The following is a 22,578-nucleotide window of genomic DNA, read 5'->3' on the forward strand; positions in this document are numbered from 1 at the left end:
TACTGTATGACCACGTCGATCACAAAGGAATTAAACTGTTGCCTAAGCAGGAGATATAGAATAGTGTTAAGTAATTACCCAAATTCTTTCTACTGCTTAAATAGAACTCATTCATGCACAATAATAGGCTAACCATCCAGCTAGATAAAGATTTCATACATCTGGAAAAGCTGTGATATACTTTGAAAATATTTATCAAATGCCCCCCAAAAAACATTCAATAAAACTGTACATTTGTTATTTTTTTTCTTCCTTCTGAGAAGTTTAGTGTGACTATTTTGACTAAATACCTTTTATGTTGGCAGAGTTTTTGGCTTCCCCGTGCACTACACAGACGTGTCAAACATGAGTCGTTTGGCCCGGCAGCGGTTGTTGGGGCGCTCCTGGAGTGTCCCCGTCATCAGGCACCTTTTTGCTCCCCTTAAGGAGTACTTCGCCTGCAACTAGTCCTGACAAGTCTCTCTCAACAATAAGAATATGACAATAATATGACAAGATGGCAGACAAACACAGCTAGTACATGAAGGTTGGCTGACACACAAATATACACAAAGGACTTCATCGCAAAATACTAAACCTTTTAGTCCCCTGGTGCTACTCCTCAGAGCAAAGGCAATTTATACACTTACAACTGGTGCAGGACTCCGGTCTTCTCACTCAGCCTGATGTCTTTTAGATCTGTGTCCTCCAGGGGGCACCAAACATACAACTTCCTGTTTTTAATACCTACATTAACACAAACTATTCCATCTGAACCACTTCCCTGAGTTCTGGTGTATAGTGACATGCTACAGTCACTAGTTTTTACTCTGATGCTGGTCACACACTGACGATACTCATAAAATGGTGCAACTTTTAACTACTATCTACTTTTATCTGTTTATGGTGCTTAAGGGACAAACAGAATTGTGTTGTTTTAGCCGCTGCAGTTTTAAGTAGATGACATAAGAATTATAATCATGAAAGTTTTGAAGAAAATATAAACTTGAAATTAATTTAAAGGACCATTGCTATTTAAAATGTTAGGCTTTTAAGTGACATAAAAACACAGCAGTTTTGTTGTGAGCTTTTTAATGTGGAATTTTATATTTTTGAGGACATCTAAAACAGTTTTCTTTTCTTTCTTTTTTTTTCTTTGCAAGACTTGGTTGAATTTTATTATAGTAGCTGCAGGTCTAAACACATCAGAAGTGTAGATGAGAGGTGTGTAGACTGCCCTCTGGTGGCTTCCATATTTCCTTTTTAGGTTAAAATTCTTTCTTCCTAAGTAGCAAAACATGACTATAAAATAAGACTCACCAGGCGCACTGGTCTTAGTTACTTGATGTAAGACAACTATCTTACAGTTAATGCAGCTATAATGTCAGATGCCCTGCTGGTTTTCAACTTCCGACGAATAAAGCAGACAGCCGTGTTTAAACCATCTATATCTTTACACAACTGGCCCGTCCAGTGTCAAAGAACCTGCAAACTTGGTTCTATTATCTATGTGAGTTAATGTAAACTAAAGCCTTTCCCCCAAAACTATGGGCCCAAGGTGTGCTTTAAGTAATACTAAATTTCTAACATCAAATATATTTCAGTACAAGTAAACATTATTCTATTACTGGAATGGTGACATAATCTTTTCCTGAAGGGCAGGAGAATGATCCATTCGGCCTTTAGTAAAACCACAAATGTACTAAAGGTAAATGCTTTCTAAATGTCATAGTATAAGTGTTATTTTTCTGGTAGAAAAATTTAATAATTCATAAGTATTAGTCATTTAAACAGGGCTGTCTTTGCGAAACATCTCTTTAGTCTGGTGCTCTAAGTAACATGACCCATTTCCCAGGAAGCCTTCCACAAACCAGCGTCAGAACTGGACACGTACTATACTTACCACAGTACAACCAGCAGCTTTACTTTAAGATCTTATCTTACTGTTTCTACAACCAACCTTCAGGTGCTTTTTCAGCTCTTTTCTACAGTGCTCTTACAGGTTACAATCACAGGAATCAAACATGGTGCAGACTTATACAAAAGTCACCTATTATACTAGTCATGGCTCAATGTCTTTCCTATAGGCTTTTGTGTGGTTGTTACAGCTAATCATCTGCCAATCAAATTTGTGTAATTTTGTATTTATTTGGCTGAAGTTTTACATCAGATGCCCTTCCTGAAATTATAGTACATTGGTTTGTAACGTGGCTCTAACGTGGCTCAGTTTTTGGATTTTAAAGAATGATACATTTTATGCTAACTTTAGCCTTACAAAAAATGTTGAAATTGAATACATTTTCTGTCAGATTTCCTAACCTCGCACAGTGGCCCATTTTGTTACATTCAGAAAATCACTTTTTGGTGCAATATTTAAGTACGCACAAGTACACAGATGTAATAAAGCCATAAAGTATAATAGGTGCCTTTTAACTCTTTAACCCTAACACACATTTGCATACACACTGTGCTTTCCACCGGCCGCCTGTTGCCACCAGGCCTCTACTCGGTCCACTAGGGGGCGCCACACCTCCTAGGGGCTTTTGGTGCTCCCAGACCCTTCTCCTCACCCTCACCCCTTCTCCAAACCCACCCACCCCGTCCCAGGTGCTGCATGTCAGTCAGTCAGTGTAATCTCCAGCTTCATGATGTTAGATTAGGGAGTAATGATAATAATAATGGTAATAATAACTACAATAATAACCTGTTATTGTGTGTAAGTGTGTGTGCTGTTACAGGTGGGTGCTCTGTTCAGTCTCGGCCTATAGATAGAGAGAGAGGCTTGAGAGCGCATATTTACAGTTAGTTACCGTATAGTGACTTGTCTATTGTGCACAAGGACAAAGGATGAAAATGAGCAGATTCTGAATGCGCTCAGTTAGGGCAAGCCGAAATAATATTTGCTACATAAACCATTTGTCACACCATACTTAAATTTCTATACTACAATAATTAGCAAAAAGATCAGAAATAAAAAATATGTTTCAATCTGATGGTAACACCTCTGTTATGGGCTATGTATGGAGGCCCTGGAGGACATACTTATACAAGAATCATGAATGTGTTGACATTTTCATTAGTTTCTAAGGAGTTCTATGGTCAATTTCTTGTCCTATAGTAAATGCCAATGTAAAACAATAAGTGAAACAATTTAAAGGACCTATATTACACCATTTTCTGATCTATTATAATGTTGTTTACTCACCAAAAACATGCCTGAGTGAGAACATTAGTTCTTCTCTTAAACAGAAAACAGAACATCTGTTTTTCCTTGTGATGTCATAAAGTGGCAATTCAGGAAACTGAAAGGTAAAACATAAAAATTCTAAAATAAAAGCAACAACTTAAGGTTGTTCTAGTATTTCAGAGTAAATCAGTTCAATTGAGGCCAAAAATGTACCTTAAAACTGACTAATTCACCTTAAAACTAACTCTAAATGACATCACAAGGTGAAACTGAGCATTTTCAACTTTGGGGATGTAGACAACATGTGTGAATGAAACAAAACACAACTCTAGGTATGTTTTTGAGGAGGTAACAACATTATAACATTTCAAAGCTCACAAGAGTCATTTTGTGTAATGCAGTACCTTTAACAGTTATAGTTACGTACTTACCGTATATAAAATGTAGTTATATCACCACTATTAGTAGCAGATGTAATTTCAGCTTCAGCCTATTTGAGTGCACACATGGACTCAGACATAAGAACTGGTGTGGCATTTGTATACAGAAGAATGATTAGGGTATGATGTCTGTTTTAGCCTATGTACAGCTGTTAGGCTGAAAAATGCGCTGTTTTTCACTGATACATACTCAGACATATTTAAAACACTGTCCATTACAAGTCAACACACACACAACCTACACAATACAACAATAGGCGCTCACATCTCAAAGACTTAAAGGAAGATGACTTTTTAAGGAAGGGAGGAAATGGTGGATGTTTTCAAAAAGGTGCTAAAATTTTATCTGAAAATAAGAAAAATATATTGTTAGGAGTTTTAAATCAAGTTTGTCTTTACATGACTGTATTTAAGTTTGTTGTAGTAATGAAAAAGGCACTATTATTATTTTACTCTTGTATGAATATGAACTAATTAAAAGGCATTTTAACTTTGTACTTGAAACTATGTAAGAAATGAAACGTGAATAAAAAGGACTGTTTCTTGTGATACATTGTGTCCTTTATTCATTTTGCATAAGATTAGTGGAAGGAAGTCACGGTGCCAAGCAAAGGCTCAAACTCAGAACCCTCTTATTGTGAGGCATGACACAGACAAATGTGGCACAACCTGTCCTCAAATTTAAGACTTGGTTGTGATGTTGAGATACAATTCTATTTTCCTTAGACTCAGGAGGGTGACGTCAGTGCTGTGGCCAATCTACATATGATGCTTTCACTTGTAACAGGGAAAATGTATCTTCCGTAAGGGATTAGTTTGCTGTAGACTCAATGGCATTTTCAAAGATTAGAAACCTCAGTGCTTGCAGATGATTTCAGTATTAATAGATTTACCTTTCTCAAAATAAAAAAGTACCACAAATACAAGTTCATGGGTCATTGTATTATTAGGCCTATTTGAATATAATACTTTATTCATAATGCATTTTAACTGAAAGACATTTGCAGTATTGATGTAACTTTTCACAATTTTCACCCCTTTCGTTTGTTTACTTTGTTTAAACCACAAATCATCACCTATTAAAATTGAAATGCCACCCACAAACTGCCAAGTGAGTCAAATAAACAGAAACAGCAGACAATACACTTAGTACTAGCTTTTATACTTCACACAAAAGCTCATTTGACATCCCTTACTGATGTTTAAAATAGCAATCACCAGCATCAAAAGGTAACTACTACTCAATCAGCCATTTTTCCTACACCCAGTGAAAGCGCCATCTGTCTCTGGAGGCAGGAGGAGACACGCCCCTGTCTCCCCAAACGAGGAGAGCACATATCTCCTCCTATTGGCTGCCCTCTCAGTTTCTCAATTTTCCTCGGCCTGTGATTGGCGCTGGGGCAAAAGCATCTGCGGCTTTTGGTGGCAGCTGTCCTCAAGTCTGTGTAGAGGCTTTTGCAGCGGAGGGGATCTGGATATCTGGATAAAACGGGTAAGAAATTTAACAACATACCGAAGAATAACGATTATCTTATACGGTGCTGAGAGAAAATGTGCTGATGTTAACTGTCTTACATGTGCATTTAATCATTTTCATGTGAACTATTAAATCCACACGTTTTGTTCCCATTTATTGTCTGCTTTGTCAAAATGTCACCAATTTGAACACAATGACCTAGTGACATAATACTGCTTTCACTATATTTGACTATATCTAACTGTTATTTATGAGGGGCAACTACAAAACTGTGTATTTGGTAAAAGAATAGACTGTGTTCTGGCAGGTGAAAGCTGGCATCCTCCTCGCACTCGACGTCGAAATGCTTTCAAAGATTTGACTCCTTTATGTGCACCATCTTTGCCATACACAGCCAGTGCAATTGTTGGGCATTATGTAATTCTATTGTGGTGTTATTACTTCCCATTAGACCAGGAATAAGCTCGTGATGAAATAAGTAATACATGTAGTCGGGTTTTCTGTCCAGAACACGGTGCACCCACCTTGTAAATAACCTGTCCATCTTATTTCGCGATGCGCACTTTACGCACAGCTCCTATGTGGTGATATAAAAACGTGAACTGTTTTTTCTTCAGTGATTGTACGTCTGTTTAGTTATTCATGCCGGGGGTTAAGAGGTCTCTAATGCAGCACATCGATTTGAATACATCCAAACCAACTAATCCGGCTGGAGGATAATTACGCTTTCTCACGTCTGAGTTGCCTCTGTGCCAAGATAATCGAGTGATTTTTTTTGAATTGCGCATTGTCATCATAATTAAAGAGGCTAGTCGTAAAAGATAACCTCCTTCAATTGCCACCGGTTGCATCACTTATATAATGAGTTTGATTTATCTGGTTGGACCTATGCTGTGCGCCTGGCTCCATGTGCACTGATGCTGCCACACCCCTCTCAGCATCCCTGCATCTAATGTCCTCTCTGTTACACTGTGTCCTTTTTCTGCAAAATGATCGATGTCTCTAAGCCCTTCTCTGCTTGGTCATCTACGTGTTAACATATGCTTACTCAACAAGTGTCCTGTGTGCAAATAGACTGTCTGTCACGCAGTCATTTTGGCGCAGGTGTGGTCATTTTCTCTGTCACACAAGATGGAATGTACAAAAGAAAAACACTTACTTGTAGCTAGGTTTTTCTTTTCTGGAGTGACAAAGTTAGAAGTTGTAGTTGGTCTTCCTTATAGTTAATGTTTTATTACTGCTTAGCTGTGTCATTATCCTCTCTACACCTTGCATCAGCAAACATCAGCATACCATTAATAATTGAATTCATCCAAAAGGCTTCCTCAATCTTTTTTATGTGGTATTAAATTAAGTTGCACGATCAAGATAAGTTGGTGTCTATAAATAAATAATGATGTTACCTGGCATTGAGATTGTAGGACCACTTACTTTCATTACTTCTGCTACTGCTAGTACCTCTACTACCACTACTACTACTGCGACTACTACTACCACAGTTGCTAATACTGCTATAGACCTCCTACATCCACCAAAGACATCACTGCTATTATTACTAATCTTTGAATACTACGTCCTCTTGCTCTTCCTTTATTGTACCACATGTTCTATTTCTTCTGCCATCACTATTTCTAACTACTGTGGTCTGTGGTCTTTCCAGTTCAAATTAATACTGCTTGTAGGATTTCCATTGTGTCAGGAAGAAAATATTCAAAGGGAAAAAAATATGTTATTTAACTTAGTGTCAAGAAATATACAAGTTACATGATATTTTATGCCCTCAGCTGAGTTAGTCTGCTGGGCCATATAATTAGGGTTGTCAACACAGACTGTATATATAAATTATACATATTCTTTATACAGTTTATGGTTGTCAAACAAAACAGATACTAATTGAAAGGCTACTGAAACTAGCTTTGTAAATCATCTGAATAAATGTCAGCGCTGAAAAATGTACCTTTTCTGAATAGTTTAGATTTGTGTTGTGTCAGAACTAGTATACGACCACACTAGAAACTGCTATTATTTTGTGCTGTATTGTACCGTGATATCAAAGTTGGAGATTATGTTCTCTTGCATCAGAATCAAGGTTGGTATTGTGACAGCACTGCATATGATGCCTCAAGCTAAACATATGACATTCAACCATGCCAATATCCAAAGTGTCTATACTCTAATGGCCTATTCATCCATGCCCTCCCAGTTGATCCCCCTCATCTCTGTTTGTCTTTACATGACTCCCCATCACAGTTGGATGGTCAGAGCGTGTTGGTTTTGACATTTTAAACCCTCCCTTGTGAGGATGGCAGTACCTCTGTCTGACAGTGTGTGTGCGTATGTGTGTTGTGTGTATATGTGTGTTTGTGTGTGTGTAGGAGGGCAGGAGTCAGCAGCTGTCCGCTCAGATCTACATCAGCTCTCACATTTGACGCCACACATGTTAGGCCCAAACACATCCTAGGATTTTCAGATTGTTTCTAAATGTGTCATCTTGATCCAAAAATACATCACACTTTTGTTCATGTCTGGCTGAAGGGTTTATTGTTTTGTTTGTTTCCAACATGTGCCCCTATCTTAATGCTTTTATTTAGGACTAGGGACATTAAAACAGTATAGCAACATCAATGTCTTTTATGTTCCTCCACAACAATAATGCATATTATTTAATCATCTTCAAGGTCTAGAAATCGAAAAATAATCAGATTCTTTAACTGCAGTTACTGTCTCGATTGCGGTTCAAGGATCTCAAGTGAATGGGAATGGGAAAATTACACACATGTTCAGAAATACCACTCAATACACTTGTTTGAAAGATTAAACTCCAACTCTGTTTTCTTTTTTATAATCCTTCAACTTTTCTTTCAGCTTTTTGTAGTAAAAGAAAAATTTTATTTGGAACTTGGACTACTGATTACACAGACTCGCAGCTTTTTTTGACATTTTCTTTATATAGACTTAGACTATACTCGATATTCTAAGTACACTTCTATACATCTGCAAAAAAATACACATACACTGTAACTGGATTCACGATTGCATTGTCTCTTTATCAGTGAACGATCATGCTATACATTATTTGCTGATTAATTGTTATTATTATGCTTTTTTAATGACAGCTTAAGTGTATTCCCCTTGTGTGCACAATGACAGTGACAATGACTCTGGATGTGACGCTTCACTGACGGTAACAGACTGACTGTGCACTGCTAGATCTGTGGTCCTAAAAGTGCTGATGTGGAGAGCTGCATAAACACATGTTATTCCCCCTATAGCTAAGGGCATTGTGCTGTGACCCCCTGCTGCTGCTCCTCATTCATTATTCATAGACCTGACTAAACCCTGTGGACTCGGTGTGTCTATTGCACATGTTCTTATGAGATCATTTCACATAACACTGGACTGATGTGTGCAGGGGCAGCTGGTCTTTGCTAAATACCTGCCGATGACACAGCAGAATCAGGACACGTTTTACTGAAGTGTCAAGAATAGATTTAGGCTTTTAACTTTACGCTTTTATCTTTATATTTGGCAGTCAAGCTCTTGTTTTAGTTGTTGGGGAAATAAAACATCAGGGCTTTGATGAGAGTAAACCATGAGCACCAAGAGACATATGATGTGGTCCAAAGATCCATTAACCCACAGGTTGGCAGTTCGATCCCAGTTTCCACAGATGCATACTGACTTTGTGTCCTTGGGCAAGACACTTAACCCACTTCTACCCCATTGGTGTGTGAATGTGTGAGTGGTTCCTTGATGTAAAGCAGTGTGAAGTAGAAAGTGTTATATATATATGTGACCATGTAATCATTTATTTTACAATGTTCCTGATATCGTCTGGGAATTGAACTAAGGATCTTCTTGCTTTGAGGCGATAGTGTTGGCGATACATGAACCATTGCTGAGGTTCTGGTAAGGAAACAGTGAGACTATATGACACTGACACATCTCTGGTCACTGTGTTATAACAAACCAACACTTTATAATCATAGAATCACAAATTGGACACCTTTCAAGTTTATTATTTGACAAGCTGATCTCTAAAGACAGTCTTCTCTCTCTCTTGTCTCTCATATCCCGTCAACACATTTGTCACATGTTCTCAGGCTGCTCCTTATCTACTCAGACAGAAACATACATGCTTCTCTGTTGTCACTTCAAGCTGCTGTCTGCCTGAAATGACATCTATTCTGCTGTCAGTGTTTTCCACCATATTCTCATTGATTACTGTATATGTTCTTATCACCACCACCACTTTTGCACTTAAGAAATATGTCAGTCATACAAGTTCATGGGTGGAAAGTAACTAATTGCAAATACTCATGGTACTGTAACTGAGTAAATTTTGGGGGGTAAATGCACTTTTTGAGTAGGTTTGTATTTGTATTTGTACTTGTAATTGAGTAAGTAATTGTAATCAATCCCAAGTCCCAACTGTCTTTGCTTCTTTCTATGCCTACAAACAACTGATTGGTCAGACCTTTGAGAATATGTGTAATCAAGTTTTGTATTTTACTTATTCATTTGTACTTAAATACACATTTAGCAGTACATTATTGACCATGCAACTGTACTTTCGCTTGAGATAAAAATTTCAATATTTTTTCCACCACTGTAAAAATCTGGCATGAATATTCAAGAGGTAATAATTTTCAATGATTAATAGGAAATTATCCTGTGTCCACTGCCCTGTTGAGTCAGCGCTCCTGTTCCCACTCTCTCTCACTGGGTCAGCTGTGTGGGTTTGGACCATGCAGGCTGAATGGAAAACAAGATCAACTTTAGCTTGTCTTTAATTATTAGTTAGAGCAGACTTCTATTTGGTGGTTTCTCATTTCCCTGTCATTGCAGCTACAATTGATTCAGACAGTTCATTCAGAACTAGTTATTAAATATGTTTTTTTTTTTTTTTCATTCGTTGTGCATCTCTATCCTTACGTCTGCTCAAGTCCATTTCACCATCTTGGTATGTGCAATCTCCTCACTGTGTTAAGTATAGGCTGCCCTCCTCATCTCCACGGTAACAGCTCTTTTATCCCGCTCTCTTAAAGCCTGTGGGGCTGCTTTCTGCATCGACCCCCTCCTCCCTGCTTACCATACAGCTTCATCGCACACTCACTATACAATGACCTGAATTTACACATCTATCACTGGTACCTGTTTTTAATTTAATAGATTTTTAATAGTTACAGACATAGTTTTAGTAACAATTATTTACTATTAGTGTGTCACAGTTCTATAATTACAAACTCAATTTGATATCAATACTACCGGTAGTTTTGATACCAGTTTTAATTCATATCTCGATACTACTACTACTACTACTACTACTACTACTACTACTACTGCTACTACTACTGCTACTACATTATTACCATTATTTAATCATTTATCTGTTGAATACCATACTCTACCTTAATGACATAACAATGAAAGTATATCAAGTAAGTTAATGATAAACCAACTACAATAAAAATATTGCCTAAATTATACTGCATGAAAATGACATATTATCATGATTTTCTGGTGTTTAGTGGCCTTCCCTTCATCGCTCCTTCCCTCCCCTCTCCTCTTTCCCTATTCTCCTCCATCCTTCTCTCTGATTTTGTTTGACTGAGGTCCATTGTGTCCTGGACCACATTGCACACAGTCAACCATCCATGCAGAATACAAACTGCAGAGCAACTTTAAAGAACAACACCAACCTAGATCTTAACTCTATATTAAGTAGCTGGAATATATTACCAGTGCTTATGAATACTGACTGGTGATAAGCCTATTTTATCTACAAAAAATGAATGTATGGTTTATTTATTGACAATTCATATTTGAATTTGATCTGATTTAAAGGTGCACTACGTAACTTTTCTGTTGGAGGGTCTGATACCTACTTGTCTCCATGCAGATGTAATGCATTTGATTCTTTCTTTGAGTCGGGTCGCTTACCACAGATCTCAGCTTGACTTGGCCTGGTATCACAACTTACTTGTCTCCATGGAGACAAATAAGCATTACTGTGTAATATTCCAGATCATAGTGTCAATTGTTTCTTCTGACAAACTACATGCATATCTCTGGCTATTGTTTTATCTATTTTTGCTCTTGCTCAGTTTTTCCTCTTTGAGCCACGTTTCAGATCATGCAGAATGTAAATTATAAATCTGCTGCTCGGTCTTTTTAATATTTTATAGAGTAAGATAAATCTCTAAAAACTCAGAGCTTAGAAAGATGAGGTCTCCAGGGAAAAGTGTCATAAACAGTAATACATGAATCAATGTTGATTTAAAAGCTGAGATGATCATGACTTTGCATAAGACAGTGTCATTTGGGAAGTGAAGGAAGACAGTGCAAGACTTTATTTCTGTGTGGAGTATTTGACAGAGAAGCTGTGAACGATCTCTAAACACATTTTCAAAGCTGTCCCATTGTTGTTCATTTTGCTTTCAAGTGACTGACTTAAGCTCTTTATTTAGACACTGCAGCATCAGGAAAAAGCAGATTTCAGGAAGATTTCAACACTGACTTTGGATGTTGGATGTGCAAATAATAGATTCTTGCAATAAATCAGTAGATGTCATTTTTGCATGTATTCATACTTTGGTACTATGTAGTCCTGATCAGGTCCAGGTATAGTTCCAGGTTTAGTCCCCGTTTAGTTTATCAATTATCAAAGCAAAACAGATTTTGATTACCTATTTAAAACGTGTATGTGATTTTAACTAATTAATTTCTACATATTTTTGTCAGGACAATGTCGGCCAACGCGGGGTCCATGCGTATCCTCATCAAAGGAGGAAAGGTGGTCAACGATGACTTCACCCATGAGGCGGATGTCTACATTGAGAACGGGATTATCCAGCAGGTACACACCAATTAGTTTTATCTAGTATTTACTTTGTCTGGTAATTTATAAGTATTGCATATTCTTGTAATAAGGTCATGACAGTTCACATTCAACAGTGCTATTTTTTTTAAAATCTTTTTGTGTTTGAGGATGTTTAGAAAATGAAAACAGCATATTATTTAGTTATATTTATATATATTTTTGCGTATTCAAACTTAATCTAAATGCATGTTGTGTACCTGATCAGGTTGGTAAGGAGCTGATGATCCCTGGAGGAGCTAAAGTCATTGATGCCACTGGGAAACTGGTGCTTCCTGGAGGCATAGACACCAGTGTTCACCTGCAGCAGACCTTTATGAACGCCACCATCCAGGAGGACTTCTACAGCGGCACCAAGGTACTCACTCACATACACTGACCAGGACTCAAGAGCAGCTTTTATGATTCTCTGACCAATACAGTATAAAGTCATATGTAGTGATATATACCACAGACTGACATAAATAGCAATGTTCAGCTGCAAGACACATTATTATACATAAAATATATTAAGTTATTAAGTATATATGACATTTTAAATATTTTTTTTTCTCCTATTCATGGATTTCAGCTACCTGTTTATAATTGCTATTTTCACTTTCAAATCATTCAAATCATAAATTATTTTGAATTGTTAATTGCTATGGCAACTGTCCACTATTACTCACAGTGGTAGATTTGTGAACTTGTTATGTAATTAGGTAAATGCAAACACTAATTGTGGAAGTATGAGTGCTGACAGGTGTACTTGGAGAGTTTAATCGAGACTAATGACCACATGTGTATAGTGCTGTAGGAAGTCTGGAAACAGCTGTCACCAAACAGAGCAAAGGCACTCCCTTCTCACACAACTGTTCCTGCTTTTTCTGTGAATACTCTGCATGTTTTCCGCTGTCCCCAGAGACTAAGAGCCTGATGGAAGATTTACTAATTAAAAGATTTGAAATTTTAATGCATGAAGTCATTGTTCCACTGACAGAATGTAACTCTATGAGGATGTAGCTTTCTCTTTTTCTATGGGTGTAAGTTACAAGACAAGACAAAGCATTTGTTAGAGGTAAATAATATATAGTCTGAATAGATTAACATAAAAATTGAAATGAAATGCATCAATGAATTACTAATGCTTCAGCAACTCCACAAGCGTGATAGGTTTCGTATTACATTTGATTCTTCTATTATTCATTCACTTTCTAGAACAGTGTTTCACCTGTTTTATTTTTCTAATTTATATTAATTAACTTCTGAATCTGATGTATTCTACAGTGGTTTCTCCATGAGTTTCAGAATGAATTATGAATTATTAGAACCATTGCCATAGTGATGAACAATTTAAGACAAAATATGTTATCTTTTGAATGTGAAAAACCTCTCAAAATGTGTCATGTAAAGATTTATGCTAAGTACAAATCATAGCCTTTTTTCCAGTTCTATTTCTGAGTGAATTAATCTGAATGAATTTGTCTCTGAATTTCCTGGAGAATCTGTTTCCAGTGTGATGGCAGAGCTTTAGCTGCACCAGAGCCTTTAGAGACAGGCTCAAGTCCAGAGGAATGCCAGCTGAAGTGGCTTGATTTGTGTGTGTCTGTGGGGAGGGGGGCTCATATGCCAGTTCACCCCTGCTCCCTGTCATCCTAGCTCAGAGCAACCATCACCCCCCACAAATCCAGAAAGACCCTGCTGCCATGGCAACCAGCCAAATGTAGCAGCAACATTTCCCACAGAAATTTAGCATTCATCCTCAATCATTAATACGCAACTGAAGCGACCTATTGAAAAGTCTGCAGACATAATAGCCAGTTTATGTGGTACAAGGCACAAGTTTAGAGCGTGTGTGGAATTGTGTCGTTTCTATGGTTACAGTGTTACCACGGAAACATCCGATCCCCCAAAACTATTTCCCTCTGTCTGCATCCTCTGGCATGGCCCATTATTCTGTAACTGGGGGCACCCTGCCACACACTCGTTTTATAAATGGCCCAGTGACTGTGCTACAACATTTAAAATGAATACTGTATTGTTTTGAAGCCATTATTTTATAAGGAGAAGGATATACTTCCATTCACCTTTTTCTGGAAGTTGCCGTGAGTGCTGCCATTGTCATTTGAGTTGTGTTATTTTGCATGGGGCTGCCGATCTTGACAGCAAATAAATTCTATTTGGACTACAAAGCTGTTTTAAAGCTTCCCAGAGAATCAGTCCACATGAACATTGAAGATTTGACACAAATAATCCTACTTTATGTCATATTTTAACTTTTCTCAAATTCTCCATTGAAATGACTAGGATTCCTGCTTAGGTCAATATCTCATTAAATAATTTAGTAAAGCAGTCAATTATATTTCCTGACCTAAGTGATGTGTTGCAACTATTGTTCAACATGTATAATGACAAATAAAGCTTTATATTAATTGCTTAGTGTTATGGACTGCATTTTGTAATGTTTCAGAGATGGTGCTAATAACAAGTTAAATGGGACACACTTGGGCTTCCTCCACCTATAATACACTTATAGACCAAATCATGTGGAAATTTGTCCTACTTCTGCATGTTACTGTATCAGGCCTGTACTGTTCTATACTATATTTATCTGTATGCACATATGAAGATTGCTCGAATTATGCCAACCATCTTTCATGCAACCATCTTTCATGCAACCATCTTTCATGCACTTGTTCTGAATATTGTACAGTGGCCTCCTTCTGTCTCTCTCACTTTGATCACCTTTTCTCTGGATTATGTTCCCAGCTTGAGACTGGGCTCTTTAACAGAGTAACCCAGTGTTTGGTCTTTATGTCCCACATCAACATATGTTGCAGTGTTTAGAGACAATGAGGGGATCGAATTTATGCAGCCTGACTAGAGACATTACACTTTCAAAGAAAGATTTGATAAAGCTGTTCTAGTTTTATTACCTGATTTTGCATACATTTGATATAGATTTTTACATGATGTGCCATTCCTACATACGCCCCTCTGTGTTATCAAAGCTTATGACAGTGACAATTAAATATTTGCCCTTTTTAGTCCTTTTTAAATCTTGATTCTAATGGCCTATTGCACCAACGTGGGCATTTGTGCATAACCACTTTAACATGTAGGGAAAAATAACCACTTTGACATGTAGGGAAATAATTATTTGCATTTAGTTACAACCACCAGTCTAAAACTGCAAATTAATAAAAAATATTTTAAGAAATGTGAAAGTAACTTTCGATTATTTGTTTTCAGTGCATTTTCAAGCAAGCTACTTCATCACTGTATCACACCACAGTCACTAAATCTTAATTAAGGTCATGCTCTGACACAGTAAATCCCACAATCCCTTGCCGTGATCCCAGTGTCCTCTGTCATTTCTGAGTCTGTCACACCCCCCCCCCCACCCCCCCACACACACTGATGAGACTACACACTGTGTACATGCACAACATATGAAGCCATTTGCAAGCCTGACTTTACAGATGATGCGGTTCCCATGGCAATGTGGTACCCTTTTATGTGTTTGTTATAAAAGTCTATTTTCATATCCTGTGTCATGCTTCATAATTTGTTGAGAACTTGTAATTTAAGCTTGATCTGGGTTAAGTATAGTAGAAAAAGATGAAGGGTGGGGACCTATACTATGTACTATACATACTATGCAGTGACTGAGCAGAATCTGTTGTCATGGCGACACAAAGGTTCACTTTTCATTCATTTCACGGAAATGAGAAAATCGGCCAACCATTCCTATTACTGCACCACCCCTGTTTTCTCATTTTATGTATTCTGTCACTTTTAATATTTGTAGTTAAACAGTATTTATTGAAGCAAGTAATTATGAACTATTGTATTTTGGTGCATGTTGAAGCATTGATGTACTACATAGGCCTACATTAGCTTTGGGTGATTTTTTTTTTATTTAAAAAAAAAAAAAAGCAAAATAAAATGGCTTTTACTTCATTAATTATTGATTTCCTAACCATCAATGCTGTTTATCACAAAAAACACAATTTTTGAGATTATTAAATGGGACACATGAATGCTTTTACTGACAGAGGATCGCCTGTTAGCATCTCAGTAAAAAAAATAAAAATAAAATAATAATAATAATAATAATAATAATAATAATAATAATAATAATAATAATAATAATAATAATAATAATAATAATAATAATAATAATAATAATGATCATTGCTCAGCTTAACCCTGTTCTACATGTTTAATTTCTTTGCCACAAAGATCCATGCTAGTCAATTTTAGACAATAGAAAATCACTGGCACTTTATAAGGCTTTTTTGTCAGGGACTCGCACACAGCACTGTCATTGTCCTCTTCCTAATTATTTTCCCCTCTCTGTGCTCCATTGTCTCACCCCTAAATATCCATCTCCTGCTCTCTCCCTCAGGCGGCGCTGATGGGCGGCACCACTATGGTCATGGCATTGGTGCTGCCCGAACAGCACTGCTCCCTGGTGGATGCCTTTGAGAAGTGCAAGGAGTTGGCTGATGCGAAGACTTGCTGTGACTACAGTCTGCATATGGGGGTGACGTGGTGGGGACCCAAGGTAAATTGAGAAATTGGAACTTAAATACATCCATTACACACATTACCTCACAGTAACACTTTTTAAAATAAAGCTGCAGACGCATTTCAATATATAGGTGAAATGTGAAGTGACCTAGATTAAACCTTGGAAGATCTGGGTTAACACACATGCTCAGTGGGCACATTATGCAGACTATATGATTCATTCAGCCTTTGGCTCAAAGGTCTGCTCCGCATCACTGGCTGGCTACTACTACGTGGCTTATCCGATTACAGTAGGGGAAGACAGTGTAGTAACATGCAGTGTGGAGGCATCTGTTTCAGTGTATTTACTTCAATATAAAATGTATATGATACAACATTTTTCTGGCTACCTATTATAATATAGAGAAATAAAAAAAACATACAACTAGAAGTAAGACAATATTATAATACAGGAATTAAGTCAAAAGAAAGTATAAGGTTAGATTAATGTAATTGGCATCTAAAAATTAAACAAAATGTGTCATAATATTATATATAACATTTTAATAATTACAAATGATTATGATGTATGTCTCCTTTTTGTTTGGTTGCATTCTATATTCCAAACATGGACAGATGCTGTTTCTGAGCTAAAAGACGGAGAATGAGCTTTGACCTCATTTTAGTGTTGCCTTTGGCTTTAACACCTTTTCATGACTACACTCCACATTGTCTGTACCACACCACTTCTTTATGATAAATTATTGTCTGTTGGCATGTGTTTTATGATTTTTTTTTTCGTAAAACCCTCAATTTGTTACAATATTAAACATATGTAAATTTTCCCATAATTATTACTGATTGCATGTAACTATTATAATGAGCACACTTAATTTTGACTGATACAGAAAATAGAATAATGTAATAATTCATAGACAGAACCCCAAATCTCATCTCGCCTGTATTTTTTCAGGTTCGTAATGAGATGGAGGCCCTGGCACGGGAGCATGGGGTGAACTCCTTTCAGATGTACATGGCCTACAAAGACATGATGATGCTGAGGGACTCTGAGCTGTACCAGACTCTGCAGACCTGTAAGGACATTGGGGCCATTGCTCGGGTCCACGCTGAGAATGGAGAGCTGGTGGCAGAGGTACGTATCACTAATAACCATTTTGCTTTTGTGCATTAAATTAAACAGGTTTAATATTTTTTTATAATACTTTTAGGGTTCCAGGGAAGCTCTTGAGTTGGGCATCACTGGACCAGAGGGGATTGAGATCAGCCGCCCAGAGGAGGTAATGATGCAAATGTTGTAAACTGAAATAAATGTCTATACTATATCATTCTTACAGTTTTCTTTTCTTGCAGTTGGAGTCAGAAGCCACCCATAGAGCTATCACCATTGCAAATCGGGTATGTCATTACAACAGTATTTTATGATCCTTATTGTACGCTAATAAACAAATTAACCGATACATTGTTTGTCCAGGCTCGCTGCCCAATCTACCTGGTTAATGTGTCAAGTACATCTGCTGGAGATATGATTGCTGCTGCTAAGATGCAAGGTAATATGTTTCTTAATTATGAGATAACAAATGATTCATGTGAATGCTTTGTAGAGTTGATGCTGGTGTAGATTGTAATTTTGTCTTATATTTGTGATTTCAGGTAAAGTGGTCCATGCAGAGACTACAGTAGCTCACGCAGTACTAAGCGGGATGCAGTACTACCACCAGGACTGGGTCCATGCGGCAGCCCACGTCCTGGTGCCTCCTCTCCGCATTGAGCCCAACACACCTGGGTACCTCATGGGCCTGCTGGGAAAGTATGTTCTCAAATACCCCAAAAATACAGATTTATAATGGCTGTATTATGATATTTCATTTTCTTTTCCTCTTGTTTCAGTGATACCTTGAGTGTTGTGGCATCAGAACATCGTCCATTTAATGTAAAGCAGAGAGCTCTTGGAAAGGAGGACTTCACCAAGATCCCCCACGGAGTAGCTGGAGTCCAAGACAGAATGAGTGTCATCTGGGAGAGGGGGGTGGTAAGTTAAACTTATTCCAGTTGGCCTGCCATTTCCATTATATAGAGGACTGTATAATATATTGTATTTAATCTGGAACTCATCGTCTAGGTAACAGGAAAAATGGATGAAAACCGCTTTGTGGCTGTTACAAGCTCCAATGCTGCCAAGATCTACAACTTGTACCCACGTAAAGGGCGCATTATCCCTGGTGCTGATGCTGATGTGGTTGTCTGGGATCCAGATGCAACAAGGTGAGAAATTTTTACTTTAAAGTCTGCAACACAAAAATATATTATTATTTTACTTTTAATAACTTTGTGTCTTCACAGGACTATCTCTGTGAGCTCCCAGGTTCAGGGTGGAGACTTCAACCTTTATGAGGGCCTGAGATGCCATGGTGTGCCTCTGGTCACCATCAGCAGGGGGCGTTTGGTTTGTGAGAATGGTGTGTTCATGTGCGCTGAAGGATCTGGGAAATACTACCCTCAGCGTATTTTCCCCGACTACCTCTACAAGAAGATGGTCCAGAGAGAAAAGGTCACTCAAACCATATCTTTTTCCTTGTATTTTGATTGTTTTACTAAAGAAAATATTAAAGGCAAGTTGTAGGGGGGGAAACCAAAGTACTGTGCAAAATATGACTGCATTGAAGATTATATGACGCAAATACCTAATAATTGGTATAAATATATGATGTGCAAACTATTATCTTAAAATGTTGACAGCGTGCCTAGTCTGTACAAATGTCCTTTTCCCCTAATTTGACAGTCTACAAAAGCCTTAATATTGGCTTGGCACTTAAAGCTTAGAAGCTCCTTTCCTTGTTGCTACCAAACCCGCCTCCGCCTCCTGCTATAGTTCCCTTTCAACACTAATTAGTACATTGTGTTGTACCACTTTCTTCTCTCTATTTTTACTTCATCAGCTGCACCGCTTAAGATTACTGTTTAAGGCTTTGAAAAACCATTTAAGAGATCTGTAGTTACTTTTAAGATATAGTTTTGAATAGCCTATAATTGCTTTTAAAGTTTTCTTGCAGTTCTTCTGTTTAAGAGTGACCACCTGTCTCTCTTTTGATTGTGCTACCATTTTGGTTCTCCCTTGTCCCACTTATTTAGAGAATGTCCCACTTTTTTATTGGTGCCAGAGAATTGTATAAAAAGTGAAATTCACATAGAAGACTTTTTTCAGTGTACTGGCTTTCAGGGTATTAATATGTTGGCACGTATTGCTATTTCAGTCTCTCTCTGTGTATTACAACTGAAAATCATATAGTGTTATTGCAGCTATTATTATTACCTATGAGCTTAAATGTAATGAGCCCATCCCTCCATGTCCCACCACATTCAGAACAACATGTCCCTCTTCTACTACAATTTGAGGTGGTCACGATATCTTCAAAACATTAACTGTGGTTCTTCAAACATGTACTCAATCCTCTTAGTCTGTTGCCTTTATTGTTGCAGACCCAGGTCTATAAAGGAGTTGAAAGGGATCCATACTCCGGTGACGTGGCAAAAATTGCAGTCACAATGAAGAAGGAACTTGGTCTTGGCCCCATTGACGGTGAAACTCCCAAGGGTGCACGAGCGCATCAGGGCGTCCGGGACCTCCATGAGTCCTCCTTTAGTCTCTCAGGTAGGATTTCATATTTCCAATATTTTGCATTATGACCAGTGGCAGACAATAGAGTAAACAACACAGAATATGTTAACATTATAAAATCTATTCCTGGGAACGGTTACAAAAACATCCATAGTTTTGAGTATCTGACAAAAATTGCTGGATAAACAACTAAATTATATCATATACAAAAAATCTCAGTTGATGTGATGATTTGTATTAAAGAGAAAAATAGTAATATCACTATCTAAAACATCTGAAGGCTGCCAAATGTGTGCAGCTAAAATGAGTACATTTGTTTATCATAATAGTATATTTTTGTATTTTATAACTCTCAGGATCTCAAGTTGATGACCACATCCCCAAGAGATCCTCTGCTCGGATCCTGGCCCCTCCTGGAGGTCGCTCCAGTGGCATTTGGTAATCCAGTCGTGGAAATCTGCAACTCCGAGCCTCATTTTCTTTCTTTTTTCTTTTTTTTTTTTTTTTGAACAACCAGGAAAACTGCACTGATTTACACGAGACTAGAGCTATGGGAGTATATATTACATGCAAGATTAATTATGTAATTGGACTATTCAAAGTTTACATACTTAATGTCTTAAGTAGAATTGACTAGTTTTTGGAGCTTTGCTAAAATCATCATATCAGGAAATGAAGTATAGATTATAATATTTAACAAACCAGTACAGTTTTAGTGGTTTAAAAATCAATGTTGACTCGATTATTTAAATGAGTAATAAACCCTGGAACCACTGATCTATCATTTAGTCCTTCATGTAATGATTCATACAAAAACACAGTAGGCATAACATCGTGTAGACTTGTATGAAGTTTTTGTGAATTATGTTTGTGACTAACCTCCCACGGTGCTTGCTTCCTGCTGCACTATGGGCTGTCTGACAGTGTTTTTATTTCCATCGAATGATGGCCCTGCCGTGTGGTGATGAAATCCAACTGCTTCAAAATGCCACTTTTGTGATCTATTTAAGGTTAGACTTGACCCGTGCAAGGCTTATACATTTACTGCTTGACATGAAGACATTTATATCAAACTGCATTGGCTTTTTGTAAACATTTTAGCCTCCCTGATGTTGAAACAAAGATGGAGAACTGGTGCAGTTGTTGTAACAAATTCTGTCTTGTGGACTGCATGTTGCTCACCTCTATTCAGACTCATATATAGGAAGATCATGGGGGACAACTTGTTTGTACTACTACATATATAAACCTATGTGGAAATAGTGCCTTCTTATTCAGAATATTACAGAAGGTGCTGAAGTTAAAACCTTGTGTGTACTCATTTAGATGCTGCTAAACACATTTAACATATCATTATGCACAGTAAGTTTGTTAATGGTCTGACAATAGAAATAGAATAAATACAAAATATTTTGATTGATATTGTCTGTAGCAATAGACTGACAATTGGAATATGCATTATTAGTCAAAAATTATGTTCTTTTGTGCAAATATGCAGCACCTGCAGTAGCACCAAATGGATAAGGATAATAATAAGGGATTACTGGTCAAGTCTCCACATGCAGGAAGATTGAGCTGCACAGGCGAAGACTGCTCCTCTCACATCCTGGATACTGTCCTTTTTACCTAACAGTATTATATTTATGCGTGGTCACATCATTTTGTCTGTGTATATTTTAGGAACTTTGGTGTTTTAGTTGAAAGAATGTGCCAACATGACTCACCTGTGCCACATTAACGCTGTGCATGAGAAGCACCACTTACTGTCAAGGAAGGCATCATCTCTGATCACAATGGTGCTTGTTTTTTAACTATAAACCTGACATTATTTTATTGTGGATGAATTTGTTGTTTTGAAGGCATTAACTGCTCAAGTGGCTGTGTGTTTGTAGATTGTTGTGGTGGACAGTAAAACTGTTGACTCTGTATGTGGCTGCTTGTTTCTTACCACAATTAAACTGTATCAAACATGCTATAGTGTTTTATGTAATATACTATTAATTTATTAATACATTAGCTATAGCGCTGAGAATGATTATAGTGGCATTTCAATTAATTGACCGAAATTCATATTATTTTTATGACTTACTGCATTGAGTCAAAAAAAGTTATTAAAACACTATACAATAACCCACATAGAAAACCTATTTAGTAACTATGAGCCATCTCTGAGGAATAGGGGCTCCATCATCAAGCCATAGACTATGCAGCTGTATAATTAACGAATTCATAGAAAAACAAAGAAGGATGGCCACAAGCTAAATAGCCTTCAGCAAATTAATTAATTGAAAAAAAAATCTCAGTGCAAGGGCCACAAAAACATAATAAGCGATCAATAAACTATAAAATAACAACTTTTGGCTGTAAATTTTGACGTCAATGGCCAAACATGGTTAGCCTTAAGAACCGGACATTTCTCCAACATGGCTGTTAGTGGTTGTCAGCTGCACAGAAACTCAAGCAAAATCATGATAACTGCGCTGC

At 37.4% G+C, this 22,578-nt stretch overlaps 2 protein-coding genes across 7 annotated transcripts in view; both read left to right on the forward strand.

Annotated features, from left to right (window-relative positions):
* The window catches only part of LOC117392393 (DNA (cytosine-5)-methyltransferase 3A-like), a 28,858-nt gene extending 24,703 nt beyond the window's left edge, over positions 1 to 4,155 (forward strand). For 4 of the 6 annotated variants that reach the window (XM_055232388.1, XM_033990446.2, XM_033990447.2 and 1 more), the window contains one exon: positions 306 to 1,575. In XM_055232388.1, coding sequence (XP_055088363.1) covers positions 306 to 447 — 142 coding nt within the window. In that variant the 3' untranslated portion in view covers positions 448 to 1,575. Of the gene's footprint in view, positions 1 to 305 lie in introns of all 6 variants that reach the window. The other 2 variants (XM_033990449.2, XM_055232391.1) reach the window with 2 other exon arrangements.
* An 872-nt stretch (positions 4,156 to 5,027) lies between these two features.
* LOC117393055 (dihydropyrimidinase-related protein 5-like) lies at positions 5,028 to 22,064 on the forward strand. Its single transcript, XM_033991231.2, has 14 exons — positions 5,028 to 5,098; positions 11,828 to 11,942; positions 12,172 to 12,321; positions 16,354 to 16,512; positions 17,431 to 17,610; positions 17,687 to 17,755; positions 17,829 to 17,873; positions 17,950 to 18,025; positions 18,129 to 18,285; positions 18,366 to 18,507; positions 18,598 to 18,740; positions 18,819 to 19,026; positions 19,956 to 20,127; positions 20,451 to 22,064. The coding sequence occupies exons 2-14, from the start codon at positions 11,832 to 11,834 to the stop codon at positions 20,534 to 20,536; spliced, it is 1,698 nt and encodes a 565-aa protein (XP_033847122.1). The 5' UTR covers positions 5,028 to 5,098; positions 11,828 to 11,831; the 3' UTR covers positions 20,537 to 22,064.
* The last annotated feature ends 514 nt before the right edge of the window (positions 22,065 to 22,578 follow it).

This window comes from Periophthalmus magnuspinnatus, chromosome 24, assembly GCF_009829125.3.
Source record: "Periophthalmus magnuspinnatus isolate fPerMag1 chromosome 24, fPerMag1.2.pri, whole genome shotgun sequence".
NCBI classification, from domain to species: domain Eukaryota; kingdom Metazoa; phylum Chordata; class Actinopteri; order Gobiiformes; family Gobiidae; genus Periophthalmus; species Periophthalmus magnuspinnatus.